The 12,892-nt window shown below is 48.4% G+C and overlaps 3 protein-coding genes across 4 annotated transcripts; 1 reads left to right on the plus strand and 2 right to left on the minus strand.

Moving 5' to 3' along the window:
• The first annotated feature begins 1,090 nt into the window (after positions 1-1,090).
• On the plus strand, positions 1,091-4,935 carry Emc9 (ER membrane protein complex subunit 9). Of its 2 annotated transcripts, XR_013109354.1 has the most exons (6): positions 1,091-1,515; positions 1,672-1,748; positions 3,520-3,626; positions 4,197-4,394; positions 4,476-4,570; positions 4,711-4,770. XR_013109354.1 is itself a non-coding variant. In XM_034498908.2 (5 exons), the coding sequence occupies exons 1-5, from the start codon at positions 1,318-1,320 to the stop codon at positions 4,889-4,891; spliced, it is 621 nt and encodes a 206-aa protein (XP_034354799.1). In that variant the 5' UTR covers positions 1,100-1,317; the 3' UTR covers positions 4,892-4,935. The 2 variants fall into 2 exon arrangements, 1 of the variants encoding a protein (XP_034354799.1); XM_034498908.2 differs by lacking the exon at positions 3,520-3,626 and having other exon boundaries at positions 1,100-1,515; positions 4,325-4,394; positions 4,711-4,935.
• Psme1 (proteasome activator subunit 1) lies at positions 4,925-8,153 on the minus strand. Its single transcript, XM_034498907.2, has 12 exons — positions 8,017-8,153; positions 7,625-7,698; positions 6,823-6,855; positions 6,629-6,691; positions 6,426-6,536; positions 6,306-6,351; positions 6,090-6,187; positions 5,790-5,858; positions 5,640-5,707; positions 5,482-5,536; positions 5,321-5,407; positions 4,925-5,144 (listed from the first exon to the last, which is right to left on the minus strand). The coding sequence occupies exons 1-12, from the start codon at positions 8,123-8,125 to the stop codon at positions 5,064-5,066; spliced, it is 894 nt and encodes a 297-aa protein (XP_034354798.2). The 5' UTR covers positions 8,126-8,153; the 3' UTR covers positions 4,925-5,063.
• Positions 8,154-10,702: 2,549 nt separating this feature from the next.
• On the minus strand, positions 10,703-11,977 carry Fitm1 (fat storage inducing transmembrane protein 1). The gene is made up of 2 exons (XM_034498452.2): positions 11,697-11,977; positions 10,703-11,340 (listed from the first exon to the last, which is right to left on the minus strand). Exons 1-2 carry the CDS (start codon positions 11,960-11,962, stop codon positions 10,728-10,730), a joined length of 879 nt encoding a protein of 292 aa, XP_034354343.1. The 5' UTR covers positions 11,963-11,977; the 3' UTR covers positions 10,703-10,727.
• Between the last annotated feature and the right edge of the window lie 915 nt (positions 11,978-12,892).

Below are 12,892 nucleotides of genomic sequence, written 5' to 3' on the forward strand. Positions count from 1 at the left end.
CAGTCAGTTTCTGTCGATACATCTGTTTTGTCTTTAATGTCTGTGAATGTGTCTTTGAGTGTATGTATGCCACATGTACGCTGGAGCCCATGATGGCCTGAATAAGGTGCTGGATCCCCTGAAGCTGAGTTCACTGGTGATTGTGAGCCACCTGATAGGCCACTGGTAACAGAAATTGGATCTTGACTGCTGAGTCATCTCTCCAGCCTTGGTTTTGAGCCGTTTTTTTGGACAAGGTCTTCCATAGCCTAGGCTGGCTTTAAACTATGTAGCTTAGGCTGACGTTGAAGTTTTGATCCTCCTGCGCAACCTCAGTAGTACGATTACAAGTTTAGGATTCACTTCTGAGAAGTTGGTGGAGACGATGGTCCTGCGCTGTGTGGTCCGTTATAGACTCCAAGGGCTTTTAAAGTAAGGTTCTTACCCTGTTTTCAAAAATGACTTAAGAATATGTTGCATTCTTAACAGTTTGACGGTTTGGAATTGAGTGCTCATATTTAATCCCTAAAGGGACTTGAACTTTGCATTAAAGGTGCTGCACTACAATAAGGAAGCCAAAGGTCAGAGCTTGCAGTTGGGAAGATTTGTCTCTGTATCTATGGTGCAGATCCATCCACTCGTTCTATAGTAGGGACAAGGTGACAGCGTTGTCGCCAAGTTTTCCCGGAACACTTATCTAGGAGTTAGTCCTTCACCTAGCAGTCTTTGCCCGAAGCCTGTAGGGGCAGGCAGAGCAGATAAACAGGCGAAGCCAACTTGCAATAACCCGCACAAGTCAGAACTGGGTGTGGTGGCACAGGGTCTATAAATTGAGGGCTTTCAACTTCAGAGACGGAGACAGAAACCTCCGTGAGTTTGAGACCCGCCCAGGCTGAGACTTTGTGTGTCCTTTTTCCCTCAAACTCTGCCTCCTTGTTTCCTTTGCTCTAATGCTTTCTTCCAATTTGCTTCAGGCCAAGGCAAGACTATTTTTTACATTTTGGATTGGGCAAAATAAGAATGTCACACCCTATCAGAGAGCACCGCGGAGGCAGGACTCCTGGTTAGGGTATAGCTTAGAGCTGGCCTGCGAGCCAGTGCGCCTGCCTGTGAGTGGTTAGAGAGGGGAGTGATTAGAAGGGGAGGAGCTCGGTGCCTCGGGTTGCAGTTGGACCGAGTTCTACACTGCTAGGGGCAGGCTGCAGAGAGAGGTCGCCTGGTGTCTGGGGCATCTTACACCCAAGTGAGAAGAAAGGCACGGGGCGAGGCCACGCTCGCTTCTGGTGGTCAGGGAGCTTCACTGGTTGGGGTTCGGCGTGCCGGCAGGCCCCGCTCGCTATGGGGGAGGTTGAGATCTCCGCCCGAGCCTACGGGAAGATGTGTCTGCACGCCTCTCGGTACCCACACGCTGCAGTCAACGGGTTGTTGCTGGCTCCCGCAACGCGATCCGGAGAATGCCTCTGCCTCACCGACTGTGTACCCCTCTTCCACAGCCATCTGGCCTTGTCCGTCATGCTGGAGGTCGCGCTCAACCAGGTTGCGGCATCGAGAAACCCCGCCCCTCGTCCCTCTTCACCCCACCAACTCCTTTAGGACCCTCAACCTAAATGCTTGCGCAGCCCGTTGGCCGTGGTTTGCACCAATAGAGCCAGAGGCATGATTTAGTTACTGATGGCCCCTTTTTCCGGACAGGTGGATGTGTGGGGCGCGCAGGTCGGTCTGGTGGTAGCTGGGTACTATCATGCCAATGCGGTTTTGGATGACCAGAGGTGAGTGAGTTGGGTAGCTAGGGGTGGGAAGAGAAAATGATTATAGCAATTGTGGGTGAGGTGCAGATGGACCAACGTCGTTCCTTTTACCTTTATTTTTTTTTAACCAAGTGTTTGGCAGCAGGACTGTACGCCAGGTATTTTACTGAGTACAAGAGTGAGGAGGTATCAGAGATGAATATGACAGAATTCTGCCCTGAAGGAGCTGCAGTGGGGGAGGGACAGAAAGACTGAGTTGCATTTTAGGTATTGTAAGAACCGAGGAAGTACGACCAGTAACTTAAAAGCAACTTTAAAAAGTATATATTATGTACATATACTCTATAGACCAAATGCTTCCGATGTGGGTTAGGTTCGATCTATCGTGATTTGCTTCCCTCTCTGCACTCAGTACATTTGATGTCTTTCCATCTCAGGATCTGCCTCATCCTAACAGCAGTACAGTATAAATATGGACAAACCGTAACTTACTTACTGCAGTAAACATCGAAGTTATTTCCAGTTTTTAATTTTTTTATTATAGTAAAATGTTTAAAAAATTATATTATTTGTTTTTTGAGACAGGGGTCCTCTGTGTAGCTCTGGTTGTCCCAGAACTCAATCTGGAGTCCAGGCTGGCCTTAAACTCAGAGGCCTTTGCCCCCTGAGTGTTGTGACTATTTGCTCCACCAGGCCCCAGCTAAAAATGTATTTTTTAATAGCAGGAAGAAGAAAAGAAATATTTAATATGGGATGCTAGAATGAGGGACAAAGAACTCTAGTGAGGCACCGTGACTCTTCCCAAGTCTGTCTTCTGGGTTCTGAAGAGAGAGTAAGGTTTAAATGAAGAGACAAAGATATCCATATGTAAGCAGTCAGGAGCAAGGTGTGGTCTTGCCCACCACTGACCCCTTTGGGCTTCAGATCTATATTGTAAGGTTGTCTGTGACAAGCTGTGTGACACCTTTTGAAGCTGTGCATACGTAATGAAACAGATTTGGGAGGGCCTCTGAAGGCCCATCATTCTACATGGACACTAAGAAATGTCACGTGGGTCTGGGTCTGTTTTGACCAGAGTGGCCAGACCACACGGGGGAATTGGGGTCTCCTTTTGGGGGTCCTTAGTCTTAGTAATAAAAGAATTTTAAAAACTCAGTGATGGGCTGGAGAGATGGTTCAGCAGTTAAAAGCACTGGCTGCTCTTCCAGAGGACCCAGGATCGAGTCGCAGCACCCACATGGCAACTCACAATTGTCTGTAACTTCTGCTCCAGGGATCCAACACCTTCATTCAGACATACATGCAGTCAAACACCAATGCAGATAAAATAAAAAAAATATATTTTAAAATGTTAAAAAAAAATCCTCAAGGATGGTTTTGTTAGAGTTGAAAAGAGAAGACTCAGAGAAGGCAAGCTGTGCTTTCCAGAAGAGAGGAAAGAAAGGAAAAAAATCCATACCCTTTAAAGGAGCACGGAGGATAGACTCATCCCAGACAAGCCCAGCATGGAAGTCAGACTCATGCCAGACAAGCAGCCAAGCTTTAGAGAAAGAGTAAGGAAGCACAAAGTACCAGAAAATGCACTTAAGTTCTGGCCCACATCTAAAAGTAACAGGAAAAAAAAAAGTTTTATCTTTCTGACTCAGGCCCCAGAAAGTTGGGCAGACTCAGGCAAACCTCATGGTGGCTCCCAGGGATGGCCTAAATGATTTCAAGTTAGCATTTAAAGTAATTGGTTCCACTGTGGCATTTTCATACATACTTTGTTCTTTTTATTCTTTTGTTTTTGAAGACAGGGTTTCTCTGTGTATCATTGGCTGTCCTGGAACTCTCTCTGTAGACCTGGCCTCAAACTCAAGAGATCCGCCTGCCTCTGCCTCCTGAGTTGCAGGATTAAAGGTATATACTACTACTGCCCAGATCCATACTTTAGTTGTCCCTCCCCTCGTATCCTACACTGGGCTTCTGCCCCACTTTTGCTGGTCCCTAAATTCCTACTCAGTAAATTTACAGTTTTTTTTTTTTTTTTTTTAACTTTATGATTTTTGTGTTTTGCCTGTATTGTGTATTTGTTTTTCGAGACAGGGTTTCTCTGTGTAGCCCTGGCTGTACCTGGGATCTCACTCTGTAGACCAAGCTAGCCTCGAACTCAGAAATTCACCTGCCTCTGCCTCCCAAGTGCTGGGATTAAAGGCTGGGATTAAAGGCCTGTGCCACCACTGCCCGGCGTGTATTTGTATACCATGTTCATGCAGTGTCCCTGGAGGCCAGAAGAGGGCGTTGGATTCCCCTGGAACTGGTTATCAGTTCAAACCCAGGTCCTCTGGAAGAGTAGTTAGTACTCTTAGGCACTAAGCTATTGCTCCAGCCCTGTTCCTTTTAATTTGGATGATGAAGGCAAATTACCTTCCCCAACGCCTACTTTAGATTTCATCTCTCAGCAGCAGTTCTGAGACCTGTTTCCCACAGCATTGAAGCATCAAGCAATTGTGCATCAAGCATCACGCATGCCTGACACTCCCAGACCGGGAACACCCGGGAGACCTGGGTCTGCCCTCACTTGGCTGCTCACTCCCTCTGATCTTCCCTCTACACAGCCCTGGGCCTCTGGCCTTGAAAATCGCTGGGCGAATTGCAGAATTCTTCCCCAGGGCAGTGCTTATTATGGTGAGACTGGGGCTTTAGAGTGGGGAGGTGGAGAAGGAGTGGGAGAGGATCCTTAAGACTCTTGCCCCTTTGTTCACTCAGCTGGATAATAAGAAATTGGTGACTCGGCCTCGTGTACCTCCAGTCATTGTCCTGGAGAACCAGGGTCTTCAGTGGGTGCCTAAGGACAAGAACTTGTGAGTGCCTCCCTACCTCTGTCCCTTGGAAGCCCAAGACTTGAGGGCTTTGTCCCTGATCCTGCACTATGCCTTCTCCAGATACAATCTTTCAGTCGGTGTCTGGCTCCATTGTTTGACACCCATGTTTTAAATTTCAGAGTGATGTGGAGAGACTGGGAGGAATCACGGCAGATGGTGGGCGCACTGTTGGAGGGTCGGGCCCACCAGCATCTTGTGGACTTTGACTGCCACCTTGATGACATTCGACAGGACTGGACCAACCAGCGGCTCAACACTCAAATCACTCAATGGAGTGGGTCCACAGATGAAAATGCCTAAGCCAGAACGGTCCAAATACAATAAAGACATGGGTTGGTGGGCAACTATGTATTTATTGTGTTTGGGAGGCAAAGTGAGGGTGAAACCCCAGCAGGAAGAAGACTGGGTATGATCCAGAATTCCTGGCGAAGAGCAGGAAGGTCTCCACTATACCCACCACAGAATGAGGGGCTCAATAGATCATTCCCTTTGTCTCTCCACGGGGCTTCTTGAGCTTCTCAAAGTTCTTCAGGATGATGTCGTATAACACAGCCTACAGGGTCACAGAGTACTGGAGGTCAGCCAGAGGCCCCCAGTAGTTCTGCATCCCATCTCTAACTTTGGAAAGGCTGCTCTGTGTCATCCTCCACCCCAAGTCTGCTTGGTCAGAAACTGAACATCCTGAGGAAGGTGCTTCTGTCCACCCCTGCCCTTTTCTCCCCTCCTCACATAAGCATTACGGATCTCCATGACCATCAGACGGATCTCCTGGTACTCCGCCTCGTCCAGCTCGTGCACCAGCTGCCGATAATCACCCTGCAGAAACTCAAGAGTTAGTCCTGCCTTGAAATCTGTCTTCCCTGGTACAGCCTGACGTGGGCCTCACCTACCACGTGGGGCTGCTTGGCTGCTTTGGCCACTGCGTCGCCCCTCTCGGAGAAGTACCTGTGGGAAGTGGAAATAGTATGTAGAGTGGGAGGAGAAGGTGGGCGCCCAGGCCTGTCACCAAAGCACGGTGTGCTGGGGGCGTAGTGGGGAGGCAACTCACTTCGAGATCTGTGTGTGGAAGCCTTCCAGCTTGGTATGAAGGCTGGTCATCAGCTCAAACACCTTTTCCTGAAAAAGAAAGTGGAGAGTTGGGAGGAAGCACGGGCTGGCTGCACAGGAGGGCTGTGGACTGATGGGGCAGTGCTCGTACCTGGACAGCCACGCCAAAATTATTCCCATCCTCTATCCGAGGTATCTGTAGCTGCAACCAGGTAGTGACCTTGGAGCAAAGGAATGCATCGTGGTTTTATTACCACGTTCCCTCGTTCCCTCTGTATACATACATACCCCAATTCCCAGATTCCCAGTCTTCCCTTGTCTGCCCACAAGTGGATGGAGAGATGCCAGGTCCCTGTTGAGCCCCAGCCTGGGCCACCTGCTCTGCCATGAGATAACTGGCAGGGACCAAGAGGACAATGCCTGAAGCAGGGATGGAGGTAGAGGAGCTCACCAGATTGAGTTGTTCAATGACATCCTTGATCTCAGGTTTTAGGCGTTGCAGGAGGACCACAATCTTCTCATTGCAGTTCACTGGGCCACAGGGAGGACCTGGAGAGCACGCAGTGGGTCAGTGAAGGACTGAGCGTGCAAGGTTTGAAAGGGGAAAGTAGAACCCAGCTTGGAAACTGAGACACCAGTGTCTTCCCAGCACATCGGTTTCAAGTACCTTTGTCGTCTTCGTCCCCTTTCTTCTTTTCATCCTTTTCTTCCTTCTGTATGGAGAAAGACATGACTGAGGCTGGTTTTCTCTATGGCTGCCCCCCCCCCCCCAGGTCTCCCAGCTTGCCTCCTGTTGCTTCTTCCGCTCCTCCTTCTCTTTCTCCTTGACTGGATCAGGTACTGGGATGTCCAATGGAGCCTTCAGATTGCTCAGATTGGCTTCATTGAGAGCTGGCTCCTAGTGGTAAGGCTGGAGATGAGGGTGTTCCTCTCATCTCACCCCACCCCCATCCCCAGGCTCCTCTTGAGTTCTTGCAGGGGCCCTTGTACCTTTAAGAATGCATCCAACTCTGAGATCTTCTTGGGAAAATAGCTCCCAAGCAGGTTCTCTGTCTATGTAAGGCATTGGAGGAGGACAGGGTCAGAAGCCAACATCCTTTCCAAGGCTATGAAGTAAGGGCTCACATTGCCCAACAAGGGAAGGAGCTGGGTAGAGGTGGGGTTCCCAATGAGGTAGGTCTTACCTTACTACACAGGTCTTCACGAAACACATCCACCTGTGGGGTACAGGCAGGCAACCCTTCAGAAACCTAGCTTTAAGGCCAGCTCTTTTGAGGACAGTTCCCTTTAGGTGTAGGGCCTGACCTAGGGAATAGAGGAGCCCTCTAAGGCCACACCTAAAGAAAGCTAGATGGGTCCCTATTTAGGGTGGCCCGAGGTGCTATGGTAGTGTTCAGCACACCTGACTTTGGGGAGAGTTCAGTGGATCCCCAAGGGGGGCTGAATTTGGAGATAAGAACATTCCTCGGGTCACCAGGGTTGCGCAAAAAAGCCCTCTGGCCTGGTGTGGTACCACAGCCCTCTAATCCCAGCACTCCAGAAGTACAGACAGGTGGAACTCTGTGAGTTCAAGGCCAGCCTGATCTACATATCCAGTTTCAGGAAAGCCAGAGCTACATAATAGAGAGACCCTGTCTCAAACAAAACAAAACCCTCAGACAGTGGGCAGAGAGAGTGCAGTTGTGTGCCCTTTCTGAGGGAAAGTCTGAAGTGGCAAGGGCAAGTCCCTCTCCTCTCCAGGTCTCTGTGTGTAGCCCTGGCTCCAAGCCAGCAGACTTCACACTAGCTCTAGGCTTCATTTCACCCCACTGGACCACAGCCGCCTCACCTATTCCCAGGGGATCAGGTGCTTCTGGCAGTAGGCTAGGGAGCAGAACCCCCGACCCAGGTGTGGGGGGCTAGGTACCGAGCTCCCCAGAGCTCTGGTCCGCTCTGAGCCACGCCTCTCTAAAGCTTCTCCAACCCACTCGAACCCGCAACGCTCACCTTAGCTTGAGCTTCAGGATGGACCCTCAGTGTGGCCATGGCCAGAGACGGGGGCTGAGCGCCGCACGAGGATCCTGGGGTGGGCAGAGGGAAGGGAAAGCGAAAGCACAGCTCGAAACCTGCACGGCCTTCCTGGGCTTGGGGAGTGGAGGGACTAGAAGAGGCGGGGACAGCCTACTGAGAGGCGGGGGCTCCTCCTGCAGCCAGAGGAGCGTTTCCGCCCGGCGCTCGGGTCTCTCCGTTCGGCAGCCAAGCCCGCCTCCCAGCCAGTGCCAGCACCCTTGCCCCTTCCCATCCTCGCCTCCCATTTCCCGGCACCCCCTGCTTCAGCTAGGGCCAAGGCGATAATAAGCCTTACATGGGGGTTTAAAATTAATGATCTGGAGTAAGACCTGCTCTCTTCGTCTTCGCGGCGTGGTTCCCTGCCTTCACCAACATACTCCCGCCCACCAGACGACTACGCCGAGACGCTGGCACCATCCTTACTCTGCACAAAGCCATTGTGGCACCCTCTATTCCCCTATAAACCACTCCCCTACAGCAGGGATTCGGGCCTCTATGGTAAAATCTATAAAGACTTTTCTTTCACAATCACCCGTCCTCTTCAAGTCCATTGCTTTCCACACTCATTCATTACACAAGCAAATACTTGTCTTTATTCCAGCTTCAAGGACTCTGCCCTTGGGAAGCCTGCAACACTCTTCCCCTCAAAGTCCCTACTCAGTTCTCAGCTTGGATGTGAATTTTTCTGAGAGAATGTTCCGCTGCCAACACTCTTCAGAAAGTGCCTCCCCCTTACCCACCCCCACTCCACAGTTTATTATCGGTTTCAGTACCTCCACGGCACCTGTGACTCTGATACTAGCCATTTTGTTGTTGTTTTGTTTTTGAGACAGGGTAATACAATGGTTTAAACCGGACCCAGGCAAACTTTCTGCAAGGGCTTAGTGATAGCTATTTAGTTTTGGAAAGTGTTAATATGCGTGTAGTAATATAGTAATAATATATATATATATATATATATATATATATAATTATATATAATATATACTAATTATATAATATATAATTTATATTTAATTTATAAAATTTAATATATATAATTTATTAAAAAAGTTGAAAAAATATTTCTGGATGTGTGAAAACTACACGAAACTCAAAATCTCGAGTCCATAAGTTAGGTTTTATTGAAACTCATCTGCACTAATTAATTTTGTGGGCTGCTTTCCTTTCAGGGTTATTACTCTATTACTATATCACTATGATATATATATTGATATATATAATATATTAATTAATATATATTATAGATAGTTAATATAAATCATCTATAATATATAATTAATATATTATATATTAATTATATAATATATTAAATATTAATTATATATTATAGATAATTTATATTAACTATCTATAATATATTAATTAATATTATATATATATATATATATATATATATGTATATCATAGTGATATAGTAATAGAGTAATAACCCTGAAAGGAAAGCAGCCCACAAAATTAATTAGTGCAGATGAGTTTCAATAAAACCTAACTTATGGACTCGAGATTTTGAGTTTTGTGTAGTTTTCACACATCCAGAAATATTTTTTCAACTTTTTTTGTTTTTCTTTCTTTCTTTCTTTTTTAAAGATTTATTTATTGTAATTGAGTACACTATTGCTGTCTTCAGACACACCAGAAGAGAACATCAGATCCCATTACAGATGGTTGTGAGCCACCATGTGGTTGCTGGGAATTGAACTCAGGACAGAGCAGTCAGTGCTCTTAACCACTGAGCCATCTCTCCAGTCCCCTGTTTTTGTTTTTCAAGATAAGGTTTCTCTGTGTAGCCCTGGCTGTCCTGGAACTTACTCTGTAGACCAGGCTGGCCTCAAACTCACAGAAATCTGCCTGCCTCTGCCTCCTGAGTGCTGGGATTAAAGGCCTGCATCATCAGATTTGGCTTTTTGTTCAACATTAAAAATAAAAATTGCTCAACAGTTAAGAGCATCGACTACTCTTCAGAGGACTTCTGTTCAATTCTTAGCATTTATGTAACAGCTCACAATTGCCTGTAACTCCAATTCTAGGGGATCCAATGCCTTCTTTTTTTTCTGGACTTCACAGGCACTGTGTGAATGTGATGAAGAGACATACATACATACATACATACATACAGTGAAAACACCCACACACATGAAAAAAAATAAAAAAAAATTTCACAAGTAAATAATAGAAATATCAGTGAATTTATCTCACTGGGTTCTTGTTGTTGGTATTAAAATTGTCTCTGTGTGTATATTCATGAGAGTGCATACAGTGCATGAGTTCATGGAAACCAGAGGTGAATGGTATCTTCCCTCATCTCTCCCCTGGCCTTATTCGTTGGATAAGGGTCTCATACTAAACCTGGAGCTCACCCATAGGCTAAACTAGTGGACGTAGCCATGGCCAGCTTGTCATCTGGGCTTTGGAATCTAAACACTGGTCCTGATGCTTTCAGAGCAAGCACGTTACCCACTGAACCAACCCCAGGCCTCTTAAGCGCATTAATTTATATAAATAACTTATAACAGTTAGAGCAGTGCCTGACCTGAGCAAGTACTATGCAAACATTTGGGATTTGTGTGCTTCTCTCTTGCTTCCTCTAGCGCTCATCTGGAGCAGAAGCCTTGCTTATCTTGTTCACACAGCACAGAACTATGCTTGGCTCAACAAACCGTCATTAAATGGATAAGCATGTCGTTCTTATGAGATGGGGTAGAAAAAGTTCTGTTACGGATTGCCTAGGTAAGTCTCCTAAGAAAAGCAGGAGAGTCTCTGAAGAAGGCAGGAAGACTAAGTTGGAAATGGGGCATCTGCAGAAGGAAGCTGATGTACACACCTAACAGCTGCTTTAGTAGTATCATCCCTCGACATCACAGCTCCAGAAAGACCAGGAAACCAACAGGATGAAAGTCACATGCAGGAAAACACATTCAAGGTCAGCAACTTCAAGAAATAATGAGGAAGGAACTTGAGCATTTTACCCTTTCCATCCTCTCTAGGCCTGAAAAGAATCGGAGGAGACAGAGCCAGGGCTGGTATGCTTTTATTTCTTTCAGTTGTGTTTGCGGATTGAACGGGATCGAGGGAAGAGCCCGTGGCCAGGGATCCCAGGGGACCAGGGCTGATGGTACCAGCTGCCATAGGTAAGGTACCAGGCAAACGTGCCTACTGCCGCACCCACCACCTTGTGGGTATATTGATGGAAATAGATAACTGTGCAGAGCAGCAGGAAGTTCCAGAGACCCAGCAGCAGCACGTTGAGTAGGAAAACAAGACGCAGCGGGGCGCCAGCTGGTAGCCCATGGGCCAGGTACTTGGCAAACACAGCTGCTTCCTCAGCCATGAGGAGGCAGCAGAAGGTGAGAAGGAAAGTGTGGGAGGAGACGGTGTAGCCCCGCCACTGGTGGCCTGCTGCCAGGCAACTCTTGCGGTCAGGCAGCTCATGCAGCAGTAGGCCCTGGGGCAGAGGCTCGAAGCAGGAACCCGTCAGGTCCTCGATGAGTAGGAAGGCCCGTCCGGCCCCCCGCCATACAGCTGCCCCCACCACCAGTCGGCTCAGGTGCCTGGCAGTCACTGCTACACGTCGTGTAGCCAGGAACACCACCAGCAGCACAAAGCCCCCCAGGAAGGTGCATGTCCAGCCCCACGCTGAATTCACAAACTTTCTGTGGGCAGGAAGTGGGAAAGCTCGTTGAGATCCCCAGTGTACGATCTCCCCATCCTGATCTGTGTCCCATACACTATCATTAGTTTTCTTTACAGCTCGGACCATTTCAATGTTGTCGTCTCCTTACAGGACCACTGGGCAACTAGGGTCCACATTTTTTTCTTCTGTCCTTTACTTCCCGGGCACCCCCAGGCTCTTTTCTCTCCCTCTCCCCTTCCCCTCCCCCTCCCCCTGACCTTCTCAACCTGGCCTATTTTTAGCATTTAGACTGGCAACAGAACAGAGAGGCCTGAAGAAGGAAGCTGGGATCCCAGAGTGTAGGGAGGCAGTTCCTATGAACTTCAGTGGACTCACATGTTGAAGAAGTTGCCGTGGCTAGCGAAGATCGTCCGAGAGTTAACGTGAAACTGCAGAAGGGGCCCAAAGATGACCACTGCTGCCAACCAAGCATGGTAGAGGCGCCGTAAGCAAGGGCTGCCTAGGAGGCGGGCGGCTTGTTCACTTCCAAAGTACAGTAAGGCAGAGGCCACCCAGAGCAGCACCTTGACCAGACATCCCAGCAGTGCTCGGACTCGGGTCCCGGCCCCCAGCCCTGCCCCCACCATAGGCCCCCGCTCCATGTTCCCTCCCCTCCCCACTAACTGCCTGCTCTGCTGGAGGCTGAGGAGGGGCTAATGCCCCCTTTCCCCTCCCCTCAGACAAGGATAGGCAGTGACAGGTGTGGTAGACACAGGGCAGAGCCCTGTTGGCAGCTGGCAGGCAGGGAAGTGGGGCCAGCAAGAGGCCAGTTTGAGGGCTGACAGTCAACATGGTCCTGGCCTTGGGTGGGTGGAAGTGTGTCCTGACATAGCCTGTGTCCTTTCCTGTTAGCTTTGTGTTCTCAGTTTCAGCCACATTCTAGTTGGTGTCTCCCGGCAAAGCCTGGTGTTCCGAGCTGTCCTTGTCCATGGCCAGCTTGTCTCCTCTTGTCTTATTTTGGCCAGATGAAGCCCATCTACACTCATCTCAACTCTACCATGCTTTTCCTGCACAGGGAAATCTAGGTCATAAAGCCAACCTAAACCTTGGATGTTTGTATTAATCAGGGTTTTCTAGAGGGGCAGAACAGATAGAATCAATTAAAATTAACAGGGGATTTATTAGAGGGCTTTATTGTGGGCTGCCTAATTCCAAACAATAACTCTCTCCCTACAGAAAGTCTAAGGACCAGGTAGCTGTTCAGTCCATGAGGCTGGACGTCTCAGCTGGTCACTGGTCTCTGTTAGAGTCCCCCAGAACTGGGTTCTAATACCAGTAAAGAAATGCTTCAGCAACAGGATACAGGAACTTGCCAGGGAGAGTGAGGGCAAGCAAGCAAAAAGCAAAAGCATCCTTCTTCTGTGTCCTTTCACTTGGGCTGCCACCAGAAGGCGTGGCCCTCAGCAAATATGGCTCCTTATCCTGTGGCTCTGAGAGAACAAAGCATGGTATCATGGGAAGGTGGTAGAAAGGGGACTTTGGGGGGGGGGGGGTAGTTCCTATAGTTATGGTGACTTCCTGCTGCCATCCAG

The sequence above is a fragment of the Arvicanthis niloticus genome, chromosome 3 (assembly GCF_011762505.2).
Source record: "Arvicanthis niloticus isolate mArvNil1 chromosome 3, mArvNil1.pat.X, whole genome shotgun sequence".
Lineage (NCBI taxonomy): Eukaryota > Metazoa > Chordata > Mammalia > Rodentia > Muridae > Arvicanthis > Arvicanthis niloticus.

What these genes read in the sequence shown, in the direction of transcription:
- Emc9 (XM_034498908.2), top strand. Translation starts at nt 1,318, where the DNA reads ATGGGGGAGGTTGAGATCTCCGCCCGAGCCTACGGGAAGATGTGTCTG. An exon ending in TGGAGGTCGCGCTCAACCAG is followed by an intron (nt 1,516 to 1,671) that starts GTTGCGGCATCG and finishes TTTTCCGGACAG; the next exon opens with GTGGATGTGTGGGGCGCGCA. An exon ending in GCGGTTTTGGATGACCAGAG is followed by an intron (nt 1,749 to 4,324) that starts GTGAGTGAGTTG and finishes CCCTCTACACAG; the next exon opens with CCCTGGGCCTCTGGCCTTGA.
- Psme1 (XM_034498907.2), bottom strand. Translation starts at nt 8,125, where the DNA reads ATGGCTTTGTGCAGAGTAAGGATGGTGCCAGCGTCTCGGCGTAGTCGT. An exon ending in GTGAAGACCTGTGTAGTAAG is followed by an intron (nt 6,692 to 6,822) that starts GTAAGACCTACC and finishes TGCCTTACATAG; the next exon opens with ACAGAGAACCTGCTTGGGAG. An exon ending in ATTTTGGCGTGGCTGTCCAG is followed by an intron (nt 5,708 to 5,789) that starts GTACGAGCACTG and finishes TTTCTTTTTCAG; the next exon opens with GAAAAGGTGTTTGAGCTGAT.
- Fitm1 (XM_034498452.2), bottom strand. Translation starts at nt 11,962, where the DNA reads ATGGAGCGGGGGCCTATGGTGGGGGCAGGGCTGGGGGCCGGGACCCGA. An exon ending in CACGGCAACTTCTTCAACAT is followed by an intron (nt 11,341 to 11,696) that starts GTGAGTCCACTG and finishes TCCTGCCCACAG; the next exon opens with AAAGTTTGTGAATTCAGCGT.